This window comes from Brachionichthys hirsutus, chromosome 21, assembly GCF_040956055.1.
Source record: "Brachionichthys hirsutus isolate HB-005 chromosome 21, CSIRO-AGI_Bhir_v1, whole genome shotgun sequence".
In the NCBI taxonomy this organism is placed as follows: domain Eukaryota; kingdom Metazoa; phylum Chordata; class Actinopteri; order Lophiiformes; family Brachionichthyidae; genus Brachionichthys; species Brachionichthys hirsutus.
In genome coordinates, this window is record NC_090917.1 from 2931970 (window position 1) to 2954827 (window position 22858).

General features: G+C 41.5%; 3 protein-coding genes across 3 annotated transcripts; all 3 read right to left on the bottom strand.

The window, feature by feature from the left end:
* Positions 1-299: 299 nt before the first annotated feature.
* tap2t (transporter associated with antigen processing, subunit type t, teleost specific) lies at positions 300-4603 on the bottom strand. The gene is made up of 11 exons (XM_068754189.1): positions 4099-4603; positions 3713-3827; positions 3490-3620; positions 3167-3372; positions 2843-3040; positions 2608-2736; positions 2324-2515; positions 2039-2212; positions 1787-1946; positions 1285-1421; positions 300-1097 (listed from the first exon to the last, which is right to left on the bottom strand). Exons 1-11 carry the CDS (start codon positions 4601-4603, stop codon positions 915-917), a joined length of 2130 nt encoding a protein of 709 aa, XP_068610290.1. The 3' UTR covers positions 300-914.
* Positions 4604-6594: 1991 nt separating this feature from the next.
* On the bottom strand, positions 6595-14899 carry slc16a5a (solute carrier family 16 member 5a). Its single transcript, XM_068754191.1, has 5 exons — positions 14800-14899; positions 12298-12740; positions 9792-9935; positions 8273-9112; positions 6595-7575 (listed from the first exon to the last, which is right to left on the bottom strand). Exons 2-5 carry the CDS (start codon positions 12635-12637, stop codon positions 7307-7309), a joined length of 1593 nt encoding a protein of 530 aa, XP_068610292.1. The 5' UTR covers positions 12638-12740; positions 14800-14899; the 3' UTR covers positions 6595-7306.
* A 5132-nt stretch (positions 14900-20031) lies between these two features.
* kctd2 (potassium channel tetramerization domain containing 2) lies at positions 20032-22809 on the bottom strand. The gene is made up of 6 exons (XM_068754195.1): positions 22453-22809; positions 21398-21506; positions 21199-21290; positions 20970-21065; positions 20335-20460; positions 20032-20061 (listed from the first exon to the last, which is right to left on the bottom strand). The coding sequence occupies exons 1-6, from the start codon at positions 22807-22809 to the stop codon at positions 20032-20034; spliced, it is 810 nt and encodes a 269-aa protein (XP_068610296.1).
* Positions 22810-22858: the final 49 nt, after the last annotated feature.

Sequence of the window (22858 nt, forward strand, 5' to 3'; positions counted from 1 at the left end):
TATAGTACTAAACAGTATAGCAATATTAGAAATTATAATAATTTCAAAAATATTCCAATGAAAACACTAAAATCAACCATCAGAAGACAGTTTCAGAATGTAAATGTTGTGAATCCATCCTATTCCTCCTCCACACGTTGCTCATTGCAGGCGGTAAAAACCAGAATGCAATGCGACAAAGCAGGTGCAGGTTTTTTGTATGTGTGTGTAAAACTCACCGACTTGCAGCAGGTAAACCTGGATGAGGCGTCCGTGGACTCTGTAAGACTCGAGAAGCTTTGAGAAAAAAAAAACTTTATTCTCCACAGAGACTGAAAACCAAAGTGCAAAATTGGGCATCTGTAATCGAGCTCCTGGTTCAGCAAATGAAACCTTTAATGATCCAATGCTGTACTCCGCATAAAGGAAAAACTAAGGAGGCACTTCTATGCGTAAAGCATGGAACCTCAGACTTTTGGTTTTACCTAGTATTTACATATTTTCACATGCCCTCCAAGTATAAAAAAGAAAATCCCATTTTAAGTACAGTACGATCACACTGAAAATACCACAATTAAAATACCCCACATTCACAAAACATAATTGATTTAATGAAAGAATGAATAGTTCTTAGAGTGCAGTACCTGTCAGTCTTTACTGCTACACGTGTTTTGGTTTAATATTACTGCATTCATATGCAGCTGTTAATGAGGAAGATGTTTAAGATGAAGATAATGCAACTCCGCAATACTCTTTGAGTCGTGTTAAGATCCTAATCTCGTTGTATATCCACTATGCAATGATAATAAAGGCTTTCTATTTTATTCTAAGCTCCACCAGTGCATCACACATTTATATACATCAAAAGATCATCATGATTGCGCGGTAGCCTGCTAAGGTTAGCCTGGTTATTCTACACACACACAAAAAAGGATTTATTGAGGATTTTGAGAGAACTGATGATAGCGCCCTCTTTTGGTCAAGAGTTCTTGGTGCGTCCCTTCCTCCACGACCTCCCCGTTTTCTATGAGGATAATGCGATGTGCCTTCTCCACAGTCTTCAGCTTATGAGCCACCACTATGACCGTCTGACCGGAAGACAGAACCTCCTGCAGCACCTGAGACGGGAAAAACCCGACAGGGACGAGTTACGTCACGGGAGTGATCAGACTTTCTCACGCACGCGGTGAAAGTGACACACTCGAATGGAATCCGAGTCATTGTCAATGACATAGATTTATTATATGGAAAACAATATGCTATATATAGCAGCGAGAGATGCTGCGAGCATGTTGGTTTACTTACAGCGTGCCAAACTTCAACATCCAGCTTGCCGGAAGTCTCGTCGAGGACGATGACCCGCGGGTCTCGGACTAGGGCCCTGATGACGGCGATGACGTGCTGACGCCCTCTTGCATGCTTGTCGCCGCATTCTTCCATCTCTGTGACGACAAGGCATGCTCATTTAGATTTAGAAACTATTATTAAAAGAGGCATCAACAAAACAATTTCCGTTTGTGCAGTGGACAGCTATACGAGCCGGTGGCCATTGGAGTACATTTTCTTATTTCTTTGCTTCAAATCAGATAGAAGTAAGAAACTGGAGACCAGACATGCATCGGTGTCATCTCCTGTTCACGCATGCTTGTGTGTGGGGCACAATTTCATTTAAACAGGTCAAACTGGTTTAACAAAAGGATGTGTGTGTGTGTGTGTGGGTGGGTGTGGTCAGTGGCTGTGAACTCTCTGCATGGCATTAAAAGCTTTGTATACGTCTGGTAGAAAATCCCCCCCCCCACTTCCGTACCGGTGTCGTGTTCGTTGTCAAGCTCGGCGATGAAGTCATCTGCGTTGACCTTCTTTGCAGCACGTTTCACCTTCTCAATGGAGCAGTCCTTCAGGCCATACTCAATGTTGTGTCTCAGCGAAGCAGAAAACAGCTCGGGACTCTGGGACACCGAGGCCATCTGAGCAAGAACCAAAACACTTATTTTTTTTTACAAATGTGCCTCATTTCTGACTTTTATTGTGAAAGACTTGATATTTATTGCAACTGGACCTTTTGATGGAGGTATTTCTGTTTATAATGGTGCAGAGGTTTTCCGTCCAGCAGGATCTGCCCCTCTTGAGGTTCGTACAGCCTCTTTAGCAGACTGACACAGGAGGTCTTTCCACTGCCAGACGGACCGACCAGTGCCGTCATCTTTCCTGGCTGAAACTCCATAGAAACCGACTGCAGAGAACATTTTTGATGCATTTATGTCTTTTTCAACTCTGGATTAATGTTTAATGCTATTCTTTTAATGGAAATTATTTTTGTGCTTTGATTCTGTCGAGCAGATACCTTCAGTGCTGGCTTATCTGACGGGGCTGAGGGGTAGGAGAAGGTGACATTCTGGAAAACGATTCTCCCCTCCAGCTCCTCAGGAGCCAAGTCTCCCTCCGGCTTACACTCCGGCGTTCTATCAAGATAAGTGAAGACTTTGGCGATGACGCCGACTGTGGACATTATCTCCCCGTAAGAAAAACAAATCTCCTGTGAAGAAGAAAAAACAAAATCATCATAATAAACAGGGAATTTCAGATTCAGAACAATTCTGCAAGGTGAATTACTGCATCTGAGCTCACCCTCAAATTTCGTGACATGGGCCTCTGGTACAATAAAAAAGAAACAAGACTACCGATGGTGAGGTGACCCGAAGAGAGGAGGCGGCGGGCCTGAAACAGCATGAGCAGCTTTATGCCCAGACTCACCAGCTGAATGGGAAAAGCACAGATCTCAGAAAACACAAAGAAAGTTCAAATTATGAATGTTCCCGGTTTTAATTCAGCCCCCATAGATATAAAAGAATAAAAACATTACCTTCCGAATGAACTGGAATATTACACTGTAGATTCCCGAGCGTCTCCTCACAGAGCACATCCGATCCAGAGTCTCATTGTGCCTCCTAACTTCCTCTTTCTCGGCATTAAAGCTGCGGATGGTGCAAATCCATTTGATGACTTGGGAAGTCAGATCCTTGTTTTGAGCTTCACAATCCTTGATCTGTTCTTTCAACTCCTGTCGGACAAAGAAGACGGACTAAATCAGTCAAATTCATCTGTTATCCGAGTTAATAAAATCTGTAGCCTGACTCTGACAATTTCATCTCCACGTGTCTCAACAAAACGATCACTCGCACCCCACCCTGGACAAGGCGATGTATCTGTTCTGCAAGATGGCCAAAAGCAGCATCTCAAAGCAGGTGAGCAAAGTGAGCTCCCAGGACAGGTGCAGCATCACCGCGAGCATGAGGCACATTCGAACAGTGCTGCGAACAACTGCGTTGGCATTCAGTGAGACTGCGAGGCCCATCTTTTCTACATCGTTGTGAAGGCGGGAGGAAAGGTAACCTGAGGGGTGGACGGGGAGAAATAAATCTCATCTCTGAAGAGCTTCCGTGTTTGTTTATGGATTATAACAAATAGTTTGCAAGGAAAGTCAGAAATGCGGTTTTTTTTTTTTCTCACCAGGTTTGTTCTTGTCAAAGAAATTCACTTCCTGCTGAAGCAGCGTCTGAAACAGCAGGTGTTTCAGTCTCCGGTTCAGCCGGAGCAAGATGAACTTAAACGTGCCCCCTCTTAAGCCGGAGAACAAAGCGCTGTTTGCATGGAGACATGAAGCATATTCTTAATCTGAAGGTTGATTAGAACTCATTTGGTATTTGACACGGACACAAGAGAATTTGAATACCTTCCCAGAGTTAACAGGGCCAGCTTTCCAATCGCATAACTGAAGCTGGAATTAAATGCTTGGCCTGTGAGCACATCAATCACCTTCCCCTCGTACATCGGAATGAATGTGTCACCTGTTGGGAACGGATTGAGACAGATTACCTAAAAACAGGCCTTTTTTTTTTTTATTGATCTTTAAATTTAAATCAAGAGATACCTAAAAATTACAGGAGATATCACATACTGAGTTTTTGTATGCAGGCACTTAATGCATGCATTTTAAGTGTTCAGCGTTTTCCACAATCTTGTAAATTAAAATGATTAAAGATAAGATATATATATATATACATATATCCAAATGCCCAACATGAAATATAATGCATGGTGTCATCGTTTCAAACTTACAAGTGACAGCTAAAATGAGGGCGCTGAAAGCTGCAATGACGTAAAGGGTGTCTGGTTTGAAGAATTGCAGCATCCTTATAAGCAAGTGTCTGGCATTCAATTCACCGTTGCCCTTTTTCATCTTTCCGTCAAAGCAGAGACCAATCTCCCAAACCACACAGGCCAGGCACGAGGACATCAGGCGCAGGAGCAGCATGCCGCAGTCAGGACCCAATCCCACGCAGGAGTCCGAGGGGGGCGACAGGAAGATCCGCCCGCTTTCAAACACAGGAGATAGAAGGCAGAGATGTGCCACAAGCCTCCCGAGGACGGGCTGGCGCTTCCCTTCCGTTAGCGTGGAGGCGAAAACGTGGAGGATGAGCCATTTGACTGCCCCGATGGCCCACACACCTACCAGCCCCCCACGGCTGGACCGCTGCAGCGGCACCGGTCCGGCCCACACTGTCAAACACAGCACTGCATCCACTATAAGGATGAAGGCTCCATGTAAAGCCACTTCCTCCATGTCCCCTTTTAGTGGACGGTCAGACTGCAGGAGGCTCAATCTGATCCTAGGATGAGAAATATTTTGTGTATTAAAACCCAATGATGGTGAAGCCAGTAGTGGGAAGTAAGAGTAAATATCACAAGTACAGGTTTTCGGGGTAACTTTGTACTTTACATTTTGTGAACGTTAATCACATCTGACCAATAATGTCGTTTTATTTATATAACAGAAACTAGCCTAAGAAAATGAACACCTAGACGAGACGCGTGCGTGTTTAGATCTCAATACTTTATCACCTGTTCGATAGTCGAGGGACATCGTTGGAGAAAATTCCATGGAAATCCGTCCGTACAGTTTATGGTACTCCTCCTAAAGCAGAACAAACCCAAACGATCACATTCCTCCTTGGAGGTAAAACACAAAACAGTAAAATACATAAACTTATAAAACTATCTCGCCATTGTTTCCGTTAGCTAATCAATATGCCTCGTAGACTATTGGTTTAATATTTTTACTCAGAAAGCTTGTGGCAGATTAAAATGACAAATCAGATTGAGGTTATTTTGGAAGGTTTACCGCAAATCTGTCCGCGAAAAAAAGTCAGCTCCACACCGGAAGTGACGTAAAGACGTGCGCTCGCCGAAACAAAGAGCTGTCAGATTAAAAGCACACAAATTCGACAGAATTGGATTTGTGTTTGGTCACTTTAGTGTCAAAACATCCAAAGTAAGTGTGCGCCCATATTTAAATCTGAATTTTATGTCCAATACTTCAGCTATCGACATCTCATTTTCTGCCATGTGTACTTAATTGCAACATTTGACACTTATAAAACTTCTAATAAAAATACACACTATATGTTTTACTTTTTATTTGCAGGAAAGCCAAATAAAGATTCTACTATATGCAAAATATTTGGTAATCAAACAACTTGAATGGGGTTGCTAGATAGATAAGACTTTAATACAGTCATTGATATGACAAATGCACATATTGGTATCTCTTTCATGAATATTGTGTGATTGATATTTTACCTTTGAATGTACAGTTGGTAAAGATACAGAAAATGAGCAGCAATGGGAAATCTGCACGCATTACATATTATTATGCAACAGATCTTTCTGATACTTTGCAGATGGAATGTTTTGATACATTCTCAGATGCATCAAACAGATGCGGATTGACCCCCTTGGAGGAGAGCTAGTCTGGTTTACCCCCTTGGAGGAGAGCTAGTCTGGTTTACCTTTCTCTACTGGGAAAGACAAGAAGTCAGAGATGCAACAATACCTTTGTTTGAGTTATCACTGTTGATTATTTTGATGTTGCATTCGTAAAGGTGAGGCTGAATATATAAATGCTGATTCACACTCAGTAATTCACAACAAAGAACACTTTAATTGTCAAACATTTATTTATCCTGATAATAAATGTATAAATTAATAATCTATATCAAATATTTACTGACCAAAATGCAAAACAAGCATCCAAAATATTATCTCATCACTGACAAACTGCTGTTCATGTTTCTGATTACTGTAATGCAGCTCATACCTGAGATGTACATTTAATTTTGAGTCACATCTGAAATAAATTATATATATATATATATATATATATAGTTCTAATGGTATGATAGTCTCACTGATAACTTCTCAAAAATCTGTCACATATGGATGAACTCTACAGAGTCATAAAGTTTCATGAACATACTCACTGTGTCGGAACGATTATGTTTGTGAAATGTGAACCATAAACCATAAATTCCATAAAAAGGCACTGCACCATTCAGGGTTATGTGATGATGAATTACTGAGTACAGGAATCAAGAAGCTGTTCAGCCTGTGTTTGATGATGGGCTGAACCCTGAACATGGAACAAGCAGGTTCAGATATTATGTTGTACACAAAATAGCCTTGGAGATAACAAATAATATAAAATGCTTGGAACACGAGGCTACAGCTAAAGTTAGTTAAAATAATAATCTTCAAATTCGGAACTTTGAGATGTGATTTTTTTTTATCGAGAAATGTCAACGTTTTTATTGCATAAAAACAGGCTCATCCTTTAATTATAGATTATTTTTGTATTGTATTGGGAAGTGTCTTATAATTATTGTTTTTTCTCTCCATCTGGATCTCAACCATTAATATTACTGATATATTTGCTTTAATGGCCACCATGTCCTAGCAGCATACCAACTCAGACTAATTCCTTCAGAGCGTTTAATATTTTAATAAACATACCACTCCAAAAAAACACCTACAGAGCATTTAGAATGGTTTCTAAATATTTTGGTGTGACAAAGTGACTCTAACATATGAGAGTTTCATATGATAGAATGTGCAGTAACATAGTTCAGCAGCATTTTACAAGAAGAAACAGTACAATCACATTATAAGAGCGCATGTACTTTTACTTATATAGTCTGATAGACTACTCGAAGCGATTTACAACAACCCCTTTCACACAAACACACATACAGGGGCGGTGACAAGGACCACCAGCTCCGACGTGGCCATCGTTGGGGAATACATTCCTGGCCAGATGACTGTGGTTCATCGCATGAAGACAACACCTGTGTCAGGTGTCTCACAGAAAAGAAGACCTTGCAAACATCTATCATGCCAAGTAAGGCTGGTACAAATATTACAAAATGATATTAAAAACTGTCTGACCCAGAGTGTGATAAATGTTTAGGGCATGTTTACAGTGTTGGCAGGTTCAAACGCTGGTGATGTACTCTGTCCCATTAGCTGGAGCCTTGTCATTGTCTCCCTCTGCTGGCAAGTTGCTGTACTGACATCCAGGAACTCGAGCGACAGCAGCTTTGCCAGGCTCCAGCACTGTAGATGTTTGACCCTGCTTTGACTTCTTGACCTTTTTATCCAGCCAGCAAAAAGACACTATGAGGAACACGGCAGCCGAGGCAACGACGGCACTGCAGGCAAAGAATATGTGGAAGTACTGGCCTGTCCTGTCAACCAGGGCTCCTATAAGAACAATAAAACATCCTTAGTACTGGCAGCAGTTCTTGATTTCAGCAACAATGACAAATTAAATTAATGGCTGAAATGGAAATGGGAGTTTTTTTTAATTAAGTATCAGCAGACAAGGCTCACAAAGCAGATTGTGTTCCGGCTATATGTGATCACACATACAAAACAAACAGCTGTTAAATGAGATTCCCTGCACATGTAAAGCGATTCTGTTGTCAGTCGTGTCCTGTGGTTATATCACTGCCGGACATTTGAGTCATCTGATAAACAAGGGCAGGCTGCTTGTCACCTGAGACCGAGCGCCTCTGGCCTTTCCCTGCTCTGCTGCCTCTAAACAGGACTTCAGAGGGACTTGCAGTGGACCGTGATAGTGCAATTACTAAAGTCCTGTGTTTTCAATGAAAAGTGGAAAAGAAAGTAGTTTTAAAATCCTCCTGGATAAAATGTAAAATGTAATAATATTTTTTTTCTATAACACAAAGAGCTACAGCTCTATTTTTCTTCTTACATAAGATTTTGAAAGTAGGAATTTCCCTTGGAGTATTGGGAGTGACAGCACTCTACCTAATTCCAGCACATGAAATACTAGAATTTAATCATTCATAAAGTATCTATCTATCGATCATAATTTACACATTAGATACTAATGTGTAATCTGTTCGCTTCATCTGTCTCTCCGTGTTCACGTTACCTGCGAGTGGGGGCCCGATGAGCAGCATGACCCCCTCCATGACGGTGAGCAGGCCCAGAGCCGAGGGGAAGCGGCTCATCTCCACTATATCCATGAGGACGGTGAACATCAGGGAGCCCACCACACTCATGGACAGGCCGTAGATGACCACATACGCCACCAGAACGGCAAAGCTGGCCCCGACGCAGCAGATGCTGTTGCTGAGCCCGTTGACCAGTAAAGCTACAGCAAATATATAAACGTGCTTCCCTTCGAACCAGGGCATGTTGACCATTATACCAATGGGTGGCCGCACCACTATGTTAACGACGCCCATGATCGACAGCAGCTGTGCAGCCAGGCCTGGCTCCATTCCGTTTGCCGTGGCATAGGGAACCAGATAAATTAAAGGCACCACGAACCCCAGCATCATCCAGGAGATGCCTATCGTGTACAAACAGTAACGTGAGTTGTTGCATAGCTGATCAAACGCCATGTATTTTCTGACTAAATCTAGGAGAGAGCGTCTTATTATTTTCACCCAGCCTTTTCTGTTTGCCACATTTTCTTTATCTGGCAGAGGAGGGCTGCGGTTTATCAGCGGCTGGCCTCGATGCTTCGGGGGCTGGAGGGGCCTCATCACTGCGCCGCACACACAGCAGTTCAGCAGGACAGCCCCCAACACAAGGAAACTACCCCTCCATCCCAGCTCTGTGTGGAGGTAGTTACCCAGGAAAGGTAGCGTGCACATTCCCAGGGCGGTGCCTGAGGACGACATGGCATTGGCGAATGCCCGACGACGCACAAAGTAGTGGCCGAGGATCGTCACAGCCGGTTGGTAGCTGAAGCAGAAACCCAGACCTGAAACGGTGAAAGCAAACACGTCGAGGAGAACATCCAAGATGATTGATTTTAACATTTAGTGGTGCGCATGCAGCATTTATAGACGTGCTATATACAGACTTCTGACTGGTGTTTCTTCCCGTTGGACTTTGTAGTGACAAACTGGATTTTTCTTAACTATGTAACTTTTTCCATAAAATGTTTCTTGGCAGTAAACACGACAACAATATAATTTTTGTCAAAACTTTATGTAATTGTCATTGTGCCTATTTGAATGCATTAGGAGTCCTCATTTTGTCTCATGCTGCATTCCAGGCCACGGTTAAAATCGGTCTGGGAAGTGTGCCGTGTTGCAAAATCAATTAATGCAATTGAACAGTTTTTGCAACACCGCTGCGTCAGCGGTCACAAGGAGGAAACTATGATTGCAGCAGGTCAGAGAATGAATTTCCTGAGCAAAACATCCAACCCAAACACGTTCACGTCCTTTTGTCCAAGTTAGACGTCCAATTCTCCAATTTCCCGCTGCGTCATGAATGCTGCACCTCCCGAGACGAATACCAGTCGAGTCCCCTCAGCTGCTAAATGACCTGCTTTGCATGCCGGCTGCTCAGTGACTGAGCGTGCCCTTTGCTGGGCAGGTAGCAGTCTGTTTTGTGTCAGCTCAGGATCATAAATCAAAAGAATATCTCCTAACCTGTGATGACCCCAGCCGTGAAGTAGAGCTGGCCGATGGACTGGGTGAATGAGCTGGCGGCCATCCCAAATCCACTTAGGACTCCGCCCAACATGACTGTTGGTCGGCAACCGAGCCTCTCAACCAACACGCTACAAAGAGGACCTGTGGATCAAACATAATGCTCTTAGTTTAGCGTATACAATAGCAAAGACGGGCAACGGCTCACACAGCAGTGGAGGGAACATTTTGCTAATCCTCCAGCAGGTTTCGCGTGACTTGTTTCTCACTGTAATCTGTGCCTGCAGCATGAAAGTACTGGAAGCACGACAGAAAATTAAGAGTGAAAAAAATATTTGAAAACAAAAACTAAAAACTAACCCTAACCCTAAAATAGATAACTCATTAAAAAACAAACAAAAAACTCTACCATACTGTAAGAACTTGGTCTGTGCAATGAATCGACTTTAACATGAAAATATACTGTGTGCAAGACAAATGAGTTATCAGTGCTGAAAAGGTTTTCTTATCTCATGACATCATTTTGCCTGAAACGCTGCTCATACATTGTCTCAGCACTAAAAACAGGGAGCTATATTGGTCAAAGGTCAGCAGCAGCAGCGGTAAACACACTGGAGGTGCCTTTGCTGTTTGGCAACAGGGCTGCAAAGTAATGATGGAGATCATAAACAGAGCGAACTGAGCCTTTAGAGCCAAACACACAGACTTCAGAGTGCTTTAAGTATTTAAAAGGTCATGTTTGCAATCTCTGCAACTTTCACATTCAAACTATTTTCTCCAGTTTTAAAGCATCACAATAATACAATACTGGGTTTTTTTCATGTTTTAGGTCATGCATATATTTGATTTGAAGATAAACTAATATTATAGCTTCAGAAATGATTCTTCTGTCCGTGCAGCCAAATGCTCCTTGCGACTTTAAAAGGAGACGCCTGGGATTAGTGAAGGATCTAATCTCAGGTATGTACCGGTAATGAAATTTACAAGGTCAAAAGCATTCCTTTGAACAAAAACCATGAGAACCAAAAATAAAAAAAAATCCTTTGTTCAATGATCAGTAGAGCGTAAAACGTCTTCAAGTTTCAGTCATAAAGGTTGAATGAAATAAAAGACATCCAATGGATCGTGTTCTGTAATTACTATATATAAGAGTAATAATAAGAGTCCATTGAAATGTACTACTTGCATAAAGGAATGAGGAAGTTAGGATGGGAATTTAAAGGAATGGTACTGTAGACAGTGTCCAGTGTGACCACAGTTTTTTGAAAAAAAAAAACAGGGCAATAACAAACTATTGTACTTTTAACCACATTTTTAAAACAGGAAACAATATTTTTTATTACGTGCATTTCACACAACCACGATAAAAGCAAGCGTGTTTTTAATTCAGTCTAATTACAGTCTCTCCCACCAGAGTGTCCAACTATTGGATGTCCTCTGAGATTATGTACTCTTCTTTCTATTATTGTGGCACGCATTAAGAAGACACAAAAAAAACATGATAAAAGAGAAGTTCCCTGAATAAATTCCAAGGATATGAACTGATTTTCTTGTTAATTCATTGCTCAACGTTCACCTTTGTCCTCTACATTGGCTTTATTTGCCAACAGCCAACACTCAGAGCTACATAATGTGTCATTGCAAAAGGAAGTCGACTTTACTGATTGCCCGTCAGATGCTAAAATTTGAAGGATGAAATCATTGTACACACTCTACCCTAAAATCTAACCCAGGTTCTGATATAATTTATGGTTGACATTTTAAACTGTAATTAGCTCTATATATCAGTTACTAACAGAGTTTGCTGGTTCTACATGCAGGAAATGATGCAGCATCAGCTTTTTATCTCACCTCACTGCAGGTTTATTTACTGTTCACACACACCTACATTTCAAATACAGCTACATGCCAAATACTTTCCACTGAGGCTGCCTCGTTCACTCAGCTATTAAAATATGAGGAAGAGGGAAATGCAATAGAAATACCTGAGATCAGTAAAAATAGGTCTTATTCCAACTCTCAAAATTAATTAATGTCTTTTTGACAGTGGATGAGTTCAAACTGTGAAAGCACCGTCACTTTGACTCAAATGGCAAAGACATAAAAAAGATGCTAACTTTTTTTTAAAACCCACAAACTAAATTTTGTTTGTTAAAAATCAAGTGTTATTTAGTTCTGGTGCAGAAACGTTGTGCTTAAACCTCTACTGAAGGTTCCAAAGAGTAAAATAAGCCTTAAACAGAGCATCTGTGATCTTGCTGAACAGCTGATCACGGTCTAACTCGACTCGTGGCATGACTGTAGGTGCTAACATTAAACCTGAATTCCTTGTGGAACAGAAACAGGTTCCCGGAGGCTATGGAGAATAAGCCAGATCTGCTTTCTCATATAATAATGTTGTTTAAACCAACACAGCACGAGAGGACAGTTAAAAACACCCGGATTCTCTTTCATTCCGGCACAATAACAGCAGGCAGGGATCTTTTTTTTCTTTTTTTTTTTTTACCTCCCACATGAAGTACTGATATCATGATGGAGGGCACCCAGGAGGTTTCACTGTTGGAGGCCTGGAAATCTTCCTGCAGGTCAGTGAAGAAGATTCCCACACAGGAGGAGAATCCCAGCGTCAAAGCAAGGACGATGATGGTGGCAGCGAGCACCACCCAGCCCCAACCACCATCCGGGGCAGTGGCAGCGCCCGCGACAGCCGTGGAGGCCCTGCTGTCACCTCCTGGTCTGCCATTCTCGGTTTCATAATCGTCAGCCTCTGGAGTCTTCGCCTGCACACAGTCCTCAGAGAGAGAGCAGTGGCCACTCGTCCATCTGCTTCCATTTCTCTGAGTCATTTTGTCCTCAGCGGTTCAGGTATGGCTCTCGGGTTAGTTCTGCAGGGTGCGTGGTGACTTTCGAGGCCCATGTCACTTAAGATGTTGGAATCTTTACTGGAAGCTGCAACAACAACAAAAAAAAAAGAGAGAAGGCGACCCATCAGACTGCAGCTGGAATATGAAAAGTAAAGAGTAACTGAAGCTCGTATTCAAAGAGAGCACAATGCGCCCCTCGGTGAAGCAGTGGAGGAGAGAGATTAGGTAGCATAAAGGTGCAATACGAATAAACAAAAAAGACATCCAGGACTCTGCAGGTCAGAATGTGTGGGTTAACAAAGGAGCCGTCTGATGGGTTCAAGGAATCTGTCCAGCTGGAGTCTAACCCGCGCTTGTGAAAACTTGTGAGGACCTGGTGAAAATGTGTCCATAATAGCTCCCCACATTCCTCACTTTCAGAAGCATCAACCAGAGCAGAGCAGCATCCACTAATGATGATGACCCTGAAAAACCATTTGTGGCTGAAGTCATCCTGTGATTAACCATGACATTGAAATGAGCCAGCTTTTAGGAACGGAATTCTTATTCTCCTCCTTTACTTAGCATGTCCTTTCCAGCACTGAAGTAGATCGCTTTTCTCTCTTCTTAAAAATGTCCTGTAACGTGGGCTGACTCCACTCCGGCTGCGTTGCCTGGGTAAACTGGCTGTCGCTGTCGGCTGTTTGTTTTTGAGGTGGCGTATCAGGTTTGCCGTATTAAATGCAGCCTTTTCCGTGCCGCCTCTTGAAAGCCCAAGCTTGCATAACTCGCACTTGTCAAATCGCAAGGTTTTCAGGCCAGTCTAATCTCATTTTCATTACACATAAGAGAGCTCTGAGGAGAAATGTTCGTTATTTACATGCCAATCTTTGAATATTTTATTGTTTATAAACATGGTTGTTTGTATTTAGTATCAATGAGGTCTATATCTTTTATGCTGATGATATACTCATATATTCATGTGTTAACCCACACTGCCTTTCGGCTGTCCTCTGGGCATGGCAGCAGGAGTAAGAAAACCCCGGGACGTCTAAATCTGAAACGTTAACACAATAACATGCCATTAGGTTAAATTACATGACCTCAATCCCAATGAAACTGATCATCAGTCCCTCCTGGCTTTACATGAGAGTCAATAAACTATTTTTCATTCTTCTAGTGCTTTCTCCACCTCCATGCCTACATGATCATTTTAAATCACATGCTAAATCACAAAGTATCCTTTCTTTAAATCCCCTCTTTTCTGATTCTATCTTTTACACGTTGGACTAATAGAAGTACCTGCATGCTCAACATGCAGCCAGCCTCAGCCATTGTGTTGTGTTTACACTGTGCACTTTACAATTAGTGCTCACCTGCTGCAGAAATGCTACGCATTTATGTTCCACATCACGTGCTTCGGTCATTGAATTTGAATATTTACCTATTCCTGGAACCAGACCGGACTGCTGACTCAGCTTTCTGATCATTATCTCTACCACAGTTTAAATCTTGTTTTTAGTTTTTATTTGCTTTAAATATTTACTTTAGTTTCACCTACTTACATTTTTTAATGTCAGGAAGCGTTTGGATTTTACTTTTCTCTACATGCGCCACTCAAACACCAATCTGAGCAACCCATCCTGCTTCTCATCGCTCTCCTCCTTACACATTTATTAAACGTTATAAAGAATATCACGGATTGGGAGATAAAATAATATTCTGTATTCTCTCCGCGATGTATAAGACTCCAGCAGACAGGACAACAAATGATTGGATGAGAGCGCTGCGTAATTGTTCGTTAACTGGCTGTCAAAGCTCATCACCCTGATTTTATAAGTTTGCGACCCGCATTGTTTTATTTGCTCAACCCACGTGGTAACTCGTTATAATCGCGTTTTATTTATAGGAAGAAAAAAAAAAGCGCACAAAGAATTTGCACCCAAGGCTTCATCAAAGCCCCTTCAATCCAAATAAGCGTCACCGCGTTTCATAATGCGCAAAACACGCGTTCCCCCGAGCGGTAGTTTTATTCTACCGATGGAGAAACATCCTGAACATCACTGGTAAAGCACTTCCGAGGCAAAGAGAGAGCCGTTAGATCGGGCAGACTGTTTGAGAGAGTCTCTCTTCAATGACTTAAAATAAAAATAAAATAAAATCACCTTCTGACTGTGTCCATCCCGCTCCTGATCGTCCCAGACATGAGCGACATGACGGGACAGCGGCCGCTGATTCTCCTCGACAGGGACATAAAGGGAATTTGTTCTCGGTGGGAGGAGACCTCATGCGTAATCTCTTGCGTGAGCCGGAAGGGGGACTGTGCAGGCCCCAGCCCCGACACACACGCGCACGCACACGCACACGCACACGGGTTATTTTAATTTACCGTAATGAGGAGACAAAATAGGCACAAAAAGTACGTTCCCTCTAAGCTATGCGCGCGCGCAATTGCGCACTGCTGATGCGTTCTTTGCGCAGCCAAAATCTCCGCAGCGCACAAAAACAAACTCCAACCTGAATTGAGAATGAAAGAAACACGTAAAAATTCATCCTGTGCTACTTTTCAATGTGAGCCAGTGAGTGACCGGTGACGATGAGATCACGTGCGTATTTACGCAGCTAATCGACTTTACCTTACCTGTGTCCACTGTGAGTGATTGTGAGCCATAAGCAAAGCCTGATGCGTTTTTTTTTGTTTTTTTTTACCTATTCCACCTATCTTAGATCATTATAACAATAATCCAAATTATAATGACCGAGCAGTCAAAATGACCGCTATGGTCATTCTAGTAGTTGCAGAATTCTGGTAGAGTGTTAAAGATGGAACAAACAGAAGAAGAAACGGTGAGACTGGTTTTCCAGAGGAGGAAGGAGGAGTTGTCTGTTTTTTGACGTCCAGACACTGAGCTCTGACGTCACTTTTGAGTAGAGCAGCAGACATTGCTGCACTGGTAGAGAAGTGTGAGGCTGTTCTGCAGCACCCACACTCTGGAGGTCATTACTAGTGAATGTGTTGAATTCAAGTCCATAGAGGCTAAAACTTAAACATGGGTCAATCGGCACCTTCTCAGACATGGTGGCTGCAGCACTAAAATCTAGGAGCTAAAACATCTCAGCTGTTTGTGCTGCATCAAGCATCCAGAGCAGAATGTGAAAGAGAACTTAGTTTAATGAACTGTATTAAAATAGCATCCAGAAATGGTCTTGGAGTGTTTGGACCAGCTGATGCGTATAAAGTCAAAGCTGCAGACAGACGAGGACGTCAACCTGGACAATTAAGTGTCCAACCGTTGGAGACGTGTGAAGGACACAGGACAAATTTGGTTATATACTGTATTTTGGAGACGAGGAGTTCCACATGAATTAATTAATTTTATTGTGGAACATGTATAAAAATATGTACCAGTAAGTATTTGTACATACAAAAGAAAGAAATAGTGATAAAAAAAAAACGCAGCACATAGTTTGAAAAAGGAGTCGGAAGAAGTGAAATAATTCCTACCCCTTTGTAACTATTATTCAGTTTATAGCAAAATATTCAACATAAATACTCGTATTAATAAACTATAAAATACTATCATATATAAAGAAAAATATATATACTCCTCATCATCCACAGTTAACACCCTTCCTCCTCCGTATAAAAAAAATTGTACCTCCTTTGCTTGTTAATTTCATCAGTTTTATTTGTTGATTTTATCTCTTGTTTTTATGTTTTTTTTATACTATTGTGCACTTTGAGGTCTGCTTTCAAATATAAAATGCCTTCAACAAAAAATATATTATTATGATGTTGCTCACATTTGTCCGAGGGTCTGCTCAGGGAGTTTGTGGGTACGATAAAAAAAAAAAGTGTTGAAATTATGTCACGTAGGTCACAGGCAGGTCACAGGGGAAAATAATTGAACCTCGAGTCCTCCTTCAATCCGAAATAAACAGAAACAATAAAGTGAGGCAGATTTTTAAAACACAGACACATTTTATGATTAAAAACCAGACAGGGTTCTGTTAAAATTGTTACATGTAGAGAAACAACATTGGTAGACAAAATTCAAAATAAATAAAAGTGAAACAAGCAACAAAATGTTTCTCCAAAGTCTCCTTTTTTCCCCATTAAAATCAACATTCTCTCACAGCGCTCACGTTTGCCATAAATACTGTTGATCAATGAACAATAAAAGAAACCCTTATTAGGTGCCATTTTCAATCTACATCTACATGAGGGTACAAGTGTGCATGTTTCCAAACGCATGCAGGTGTTTACAGATTAACTGGCAAAAAGAATCTTAATTTTGTGTTTGTTGACTGGCAGATTGGGTAACGGTTATAAAAATGGGGGGGGGGGGGGGTTATCTGCAATGTCAGGTGTAGAAGGTGGTTGGCGTTAAAAGCTACTCCTTATCAACTGCTGAGTTTAACTGATATGACAGACACAAAGACAACAAAGAAACGGAACATGTGAGTCGAGAATACGTTTAAACTTCAAACCAAGAAACAACACAGAGGTCAGAAAGAAAATACACACAATTTTAATCTGTAGAACAATGCATGCCCTCATGTATTCCTGTGCCCAACATGTATAACAGATATATATTATTATTTTGCAGGTCTGTTAAAATTGCACATTATTTGTAGACTACTGTAACTAGTGCCGGTTTAAAAATACAACAACTGGTGCTTGATTCAAAAATTCAAGTGATTTAATCACAGAATCTTCACTTATGGTCAATTCATGAAAGAAGCCAAAATGGTAGCAGGTCTACCGTCCAATCGTCGGTGTGTTTTATGAAAAAGGAAAGAATGCAGAGGACAATGGATTTGTTTATCTTACTGCCACAAACAATAGAAAACAACAACAACAACAACAAATAAAGACCGCCTTGTACATTATACCTCAGGTAGGTGCGCCACTTGGCTTTTTTAAGGCATAAGAGACACCTTATTGTAAGAGGGGAGAACAACTGTGCACAACACAGGTCAAAGGCACAACACTGGACAAAAGACGAAGGGAAACAACACCAAAGGTGCTTTTGTAAAGGCCCAAAGAACAAGAACAGAGACGAGATGCTCCTCAGTGAGACAGTCGGCCATTTTCAGCAGCACAGTTTGTTTACGACTTAGATTAGCATAGTAAAACTGCACGACACGCGTTCGAGAGGAAGTAAACAGAACCAATAAAGAAGTTGCATGACAACAGCAAAGGTACATTTCTTTTCTGGTTAAATGCATTCTTTTTGTTCATGCATGATATAACTCTATCGACTATGTTCTTTATACAAAGATGAGTGTATCAAAGTGATCAATGCCAGTGATAAAGTTCCGCCCCTGAGATTGTAGGGACAGAATTTAAAATGGGCTATATGGGCAAACAATATCTTAATTCTCCATGTGATGTGTGTAAATGTGGCTCGAAGTGAGCTGCTGATATAACAAGGCTGCATTTAAACCAGGCACGGTGCATCTGTTGACTATTGTTTTAGGTGTTACTAGTGGAGGAAAAAAAATCAATTAAGTGATCAAGCTTCAATGGCTCATATTGCCTTGAACAAAAAAAGTCCATGTTTTTTTAATAACATTTTTTTTTTACTTGCTTCAGATTCTTGAAGATTTGCTCTTTTTGACTCATTTCTGGTTTTGAATTTACTGAATTTGTTAAATGCACATTTGAAAAAGAGGCTGCATCATTTGCCTTTGAATGACTTTTGCTATAACTTGTAAACCATTTTGAAATTGCAAATCACTTATTTCCTCTATGGAATCAGACGTGTGTGCAGGGAACTCTAAAACCAGACGAGCAGGGCTTTTTTTTTATGTTGCTCCAATTTTGTTACGAGTCTTGACAACAGCCCCATCACATAGCAACTTAATGTCAAGCATATTTCAAGAGAAGCAAACCGTAGCCAAGGTGGAAACTGTCTGTGGATACAGAAATTTAAAAAAAAGTCATATAACATCTGAGAGAAAAGGCTTCCCTTTGAGGCCACCCCTCATCTGGTAGACTTGTAGTCGGGTAAATTACTGTAATAATATAGGCTCAGGTATCTCAGGACGTTAAACTCCCCAAAACACAACTGGGTTTGTGCCACAGCTGCTACAGAATGTAAGACAAGACACGGCTACTGTAACGGAAGGCAATACAAGGATGACAGCAGCGCAAGGCCAGGGAGGGAGTACCTTATAAGGGGTCTGGGGCAACACATAAACTGGCCTCAATCCAAATCCTGCCATGTCATGCCCGTCTGGACAAACAGCAGTCACCGAAGTTTTCAGCATCCTTAATTACAATTTTAAGATATGCATGAGCTAAAAGTTAGATATCTAACATACTGTAAATATATTTGGAGGTTTTTGAGGAACACTGCAGAAAACCTGCAGCTGAAAAATGTGATATTTCAGTTATGGAGACAAAGCAGAGAGGCACTGCATACACAAACAAATCCCCCCCCCCCGTGTTACAGAGCGGCAAAGAGTGACACGTTCTCAATTGCTTAACTCACCGAAATGCGTACATATATGACAACTTCTATACAGAAATCAATAATTACACCATTTGCATTCGATTTTTCATATAGTTTCATCATGTAGCCTATATAGATTTATACAGATTCCTCACATGCCTTGACAAACTGTACGTAGGTGTACCTTAGTCTCTTTTTCTTTGAGACACGCTGTAAATTTCCCCCCCCCTAGAAGGTCAAACCAGATTGAGGCCGAAACAGGACACAGGAGGGCGCCGCTGCGCTCAAACCACGGGCCAAAGGTTTGTAAGATGAATGCGTGTCACTCGCTTTAGACGATTCTAAATACTCGAGAGTGAAAGAAATGCTGCACCAGGCTGAGCTCGTTTGGACTCTGCTGTGTTTTCTCCTGACCTCCCGGTTAGGGTTATTGTGCCTTGACCTTTCTCAGACATCGGCTGAGGCGTCTGGGAGTGCAGATCGGCAGACGACAGATTCAGGTAGAGAGACTCCGTTAGGCGTCGCGTTCATTCCTGCGTCTTTTTGAGAGCCCTGAGGAGATTTCTGAGTCAAACCGAAAAAGAAAGACGAAGTCGCCTGTCCGTTGACAGCACTGATGATAAAGATGATGTAAAAGAATGATGGTAGCTCTATGCTGGGAGTCCATTCACTGGCAATAGAGGGGGGCTACAATCAGTGACAAAAAGCTGCACGTTGGGAAACAAATCCCTCTGTTGTATTCCCTTTGAATCTCCCCTAAAAGTGTTCCACAGCTTGCAATGGAAGAAGAAATGAGAAGACGAGTTGAGGTCATGACGAATCGCTAGGGGACAGAGTTGTGGGAAAACCCCGACCAGCACACCAGAGAAATGAAGGCGGTTGTTGATGATGATGATGATGATGATGATGGCAGAGGTGGATCTTGATTGGGTCTCCTCACATGCGCGAGCCTCGCTCTTGAAGGATCTGTGAGGAGAGAAGAAAAAACTGGTTAATGGTTAAATCCTTTAATGTCTTAAAACGGAGCTGGCTGTTAAAGACGGTGTGATCACTGAGGCCATTTATCCAGAAAAGAAAACTCTGATTCAAGTCACATTAAAGTGATTTGAAGTCAAATGACTTGCGAACCAGTTAGCTGATGACAAGGAATGGCCTTTTTTTTCCATAATTAATAGTAGCATTAATTTACTAAAGGAAGAAATATCAACAGCCTTGATTTATATCCAGCAGAAATGTCACCTTGGCCTTTTCAGTGGGCTCGATGACAATGCCGTTGGTTGAGTTGTTGAGTTCCCGAGAGACCACACATAAAAACTCGGCCTGGTCCTCGTTTCCATAGTTATAAGAAGAGCCGATGCTTATGAGCTGTGGATGGGGAAAATCAGTCATTTTCAAGGTTAGCGGGGTGATTAAATACTCAAATTAAAAAAGTTCTGTGAACAAAAAAAATCTATATTGTAGTCAATCATGTTATTTCTTGACAGTTATTTTGGCTCAAGCTTATTAAATGTGAGAATTTTCCGGTCTACATTATAATAAAAGGAATATCTCTGGCGTTTACGTTGATTTTGTCCTTTAATGGACATTTTTCACTATTTAGAAACCGAGATACATAATGACATAAACAGAAAAAAAAAGCTACAAATATCCTCATGAAGAAGAACTAGCGAATGTTAGCATTCAAGCAAAAGTGCCAAAAATGCGCTGGTTCAAGCTTCTGTTTTGCTTTTTTAGAATGTGACAGTAAAATAATGCTGACACATTTCAGCTGTAAAAACAGCAATAACGCCGTACGAAACGTTTCTGGCTTAGCGTTGGAGCCATCAAAGCATTAAATTAAACACAGCAAGAAAAAGAAGCGCCATTTTCCGCACCTGCTCAAACTTCCATCCGTCAGACATGGTTGACACCATCTGTGTGAGTTCCTCCTCTTGGCACTGAAGAACTCGATAAACATGCTTCACAGGGCCCTGAGGGACATCACAAAAAAGAATTCACACACATGCGAAACAGCGTCAATGACCTGCACACAAATAAAATGAGCTATTTTGTTTGCATTTGCAGTAGAATGCCAGGTATAGACAGATTCGCCGTTTTCCGTACCTGAGATGTCCGGTTCTCATTGTCCCGTAATCTCTCTTTAACCAGCCTCACCAGCGAGGCGATGTTGTAGAATTCGGCTTCCTCAAGAACACCTGACGAGCAAAAAAGGAACCATCAGTCTTTGTTTTTAGTAAATGTAGCTATGTGTCCACGTGATGATTGAGAAAACGCCGAAACATCTGCGGTGCAAAGGTTTCACCTTCCTCCGCCAGATTTTTATCCATGATCAGTTTTCCATGTCGCAGGTAATTCAGGATGGGGCCGAAGTATGTTGGGTCTCTGTCGATCAGGTAGGCCCCTGTCTCATCCTGCAGGAAACCACGAAGAGTTGAGAGAAAATGATTGCTTTGTCAGATTTATGGTTAATTATATTCATTCAGTCGATGCTGCACTGATCAAAAGTGACTTAAATAAAGTGCATTTGGCCACAACTATGAAACGCCTTTTGAAATCCATCTTCATGCTTCCGTTTAACCTCCAGATAAAAACACAAGTCTGACGGCTTTTTGCTGATCACTATCAACATATCTTGGAAGCTAAGTAGCACATCTACTAATATAAACATACTTTATATTTGTTTAGTTTAATTTCACTACAAACTGTATCTGGGTCAAAAATATTATGTAAATAAAAGTAAGGCCTTCGTATGACATAGTAATCGCATTACTGATTAGCTGCAAAAACATGTTGTGATGTTTTGACATTGTCATGGTAACATTACTCACATATCCGCAAAAACTTGAAGCTGAATAATTGATTTTATACATGATAAAAAAAAGAGCCAAATCCTTTACTCAATTAGCTGAGAAACAAAAATATAAATCTGTTACTACAGATTTTGATTAAATGTCTTTATTTTTATAGACTCCTGGATTAAAAAAACAAATCATCTGACAATTTCTTTTAAAGGAAACTAGAATGTCCTCAAATATCGTGCGTCAATGGTATGATATCAATATTGATAAAATAATCAAGAACAATTAGTTGCTTTAGAGGTCAGTTTGATTATTTAATAATAACTCTAGATACATTCTAGGGCACTACCTTGTGTGTTTTGAAGACACATTATGCAATTCACAACATGCATTTATTAAATATGATTACTAACTTATAATTTGCTTTAAAGACATTCAGAAAAGTAAATGCAGTCTCATTAACACAAATGTACAAGCTTTTTAAGTACAGGCAGTAACCATTTTACCATGAATTCAGCTCATTTGCAGCTGTTTGGCTCCACTCATCTGATCTACTCACTTTGTCAGAGTCCAGGTCTGGGTCTTCTTGGCACAGGCGGAACAGGAACGATTTGGGGTCCCTGCACAGCGTCTGTTTAGTCGTGATGAAGTAGGTCCCGCCGACGTTGAGGCGAACCCAGCGTGAGCCCGGTTTTTCCACTGGTTCGGACGGGCAGTTCGGGCTGCTCTTCACCGGGAAGCCGAACACCGACCGCCCGCCGCCACCGCTCGACACCCCGCCGGGACTGAGCGGACTGCTCCGCGACGGAACCACCAGAGTGGGCGAAGCGAGACGCATCGATCCCCGCGCGTCACGCTGATCAGACTGTTCTATGGTCGCAGTCCCAGTTTGATCCACGACATGCAATTCAGCCATATTTTCTTGTTTTTTTTTCGTCTGACGGGCGCCACACAACCGCACGATT

Coding starts and splice junctions, on each gene's coding strand:
- kctd2 (XM_068754195.1), bottom strand. CDS start 22,809: ATGGCTGAATTGCATGTCGTGGATCAAACTGGGACTGCGACCATAGAA. Junction 20,461..20,969: donor ACGGATGGAAGTTTGAGCAG/GTGCGGAAAATG, acceptor CCCCATCCACAG/CTCATAAGCATCGGCTCTTC. Junction 20,062..20,334: donor AGCCCACTGAAAAGGCCAAG/GTGACATTTCTG, acceptor CTCTCCTCACAG/ATCCTTCAAGAGCGAGGCTC.
- tap2t (XM_068754189.1), bottom strand. CDS start 4,603: ATGGAGGAAGTGGCTTTACATGGAGCCTTCATCCTTATAGTGGATGCA. Junction 2,213..2,323: donor CAGATAAGCCAGCACTGAAG/GTATCTGCTCGA, acceptor TGTTCTCTGCAG/TCGGTTTCTATGGAGTTTCA. Junction 1,947..2,038: donor AGAAATACCTCCATCAAAAG/GTCCAGTTGCAA, acceptor GTTCTTGCTCAG/ATGGCCTCGGTGTCCCAGAG.
- slc16a5a (XM_068754191.1), bottom strand. CDS start 12,637: ATGACTCAGAGAAATGGAAGCAGATGGACGAGTGGCCACTGCTCTCTC. Junction 9,936..12,297: donor ATCAGTACTTCATGTGGGAG/GTAAAAAAAAAA, acceptor TTTGATCCACAG/GTCCTCTTTGTAGCGTGTTG. Junction 9,113..9,791: donor CACGGCTGGGGTCATCACAG/GTTAGGAGATAT, acceptor TCACCGTTTCAG/GTCTGGGTTTCTGCTTCAGC.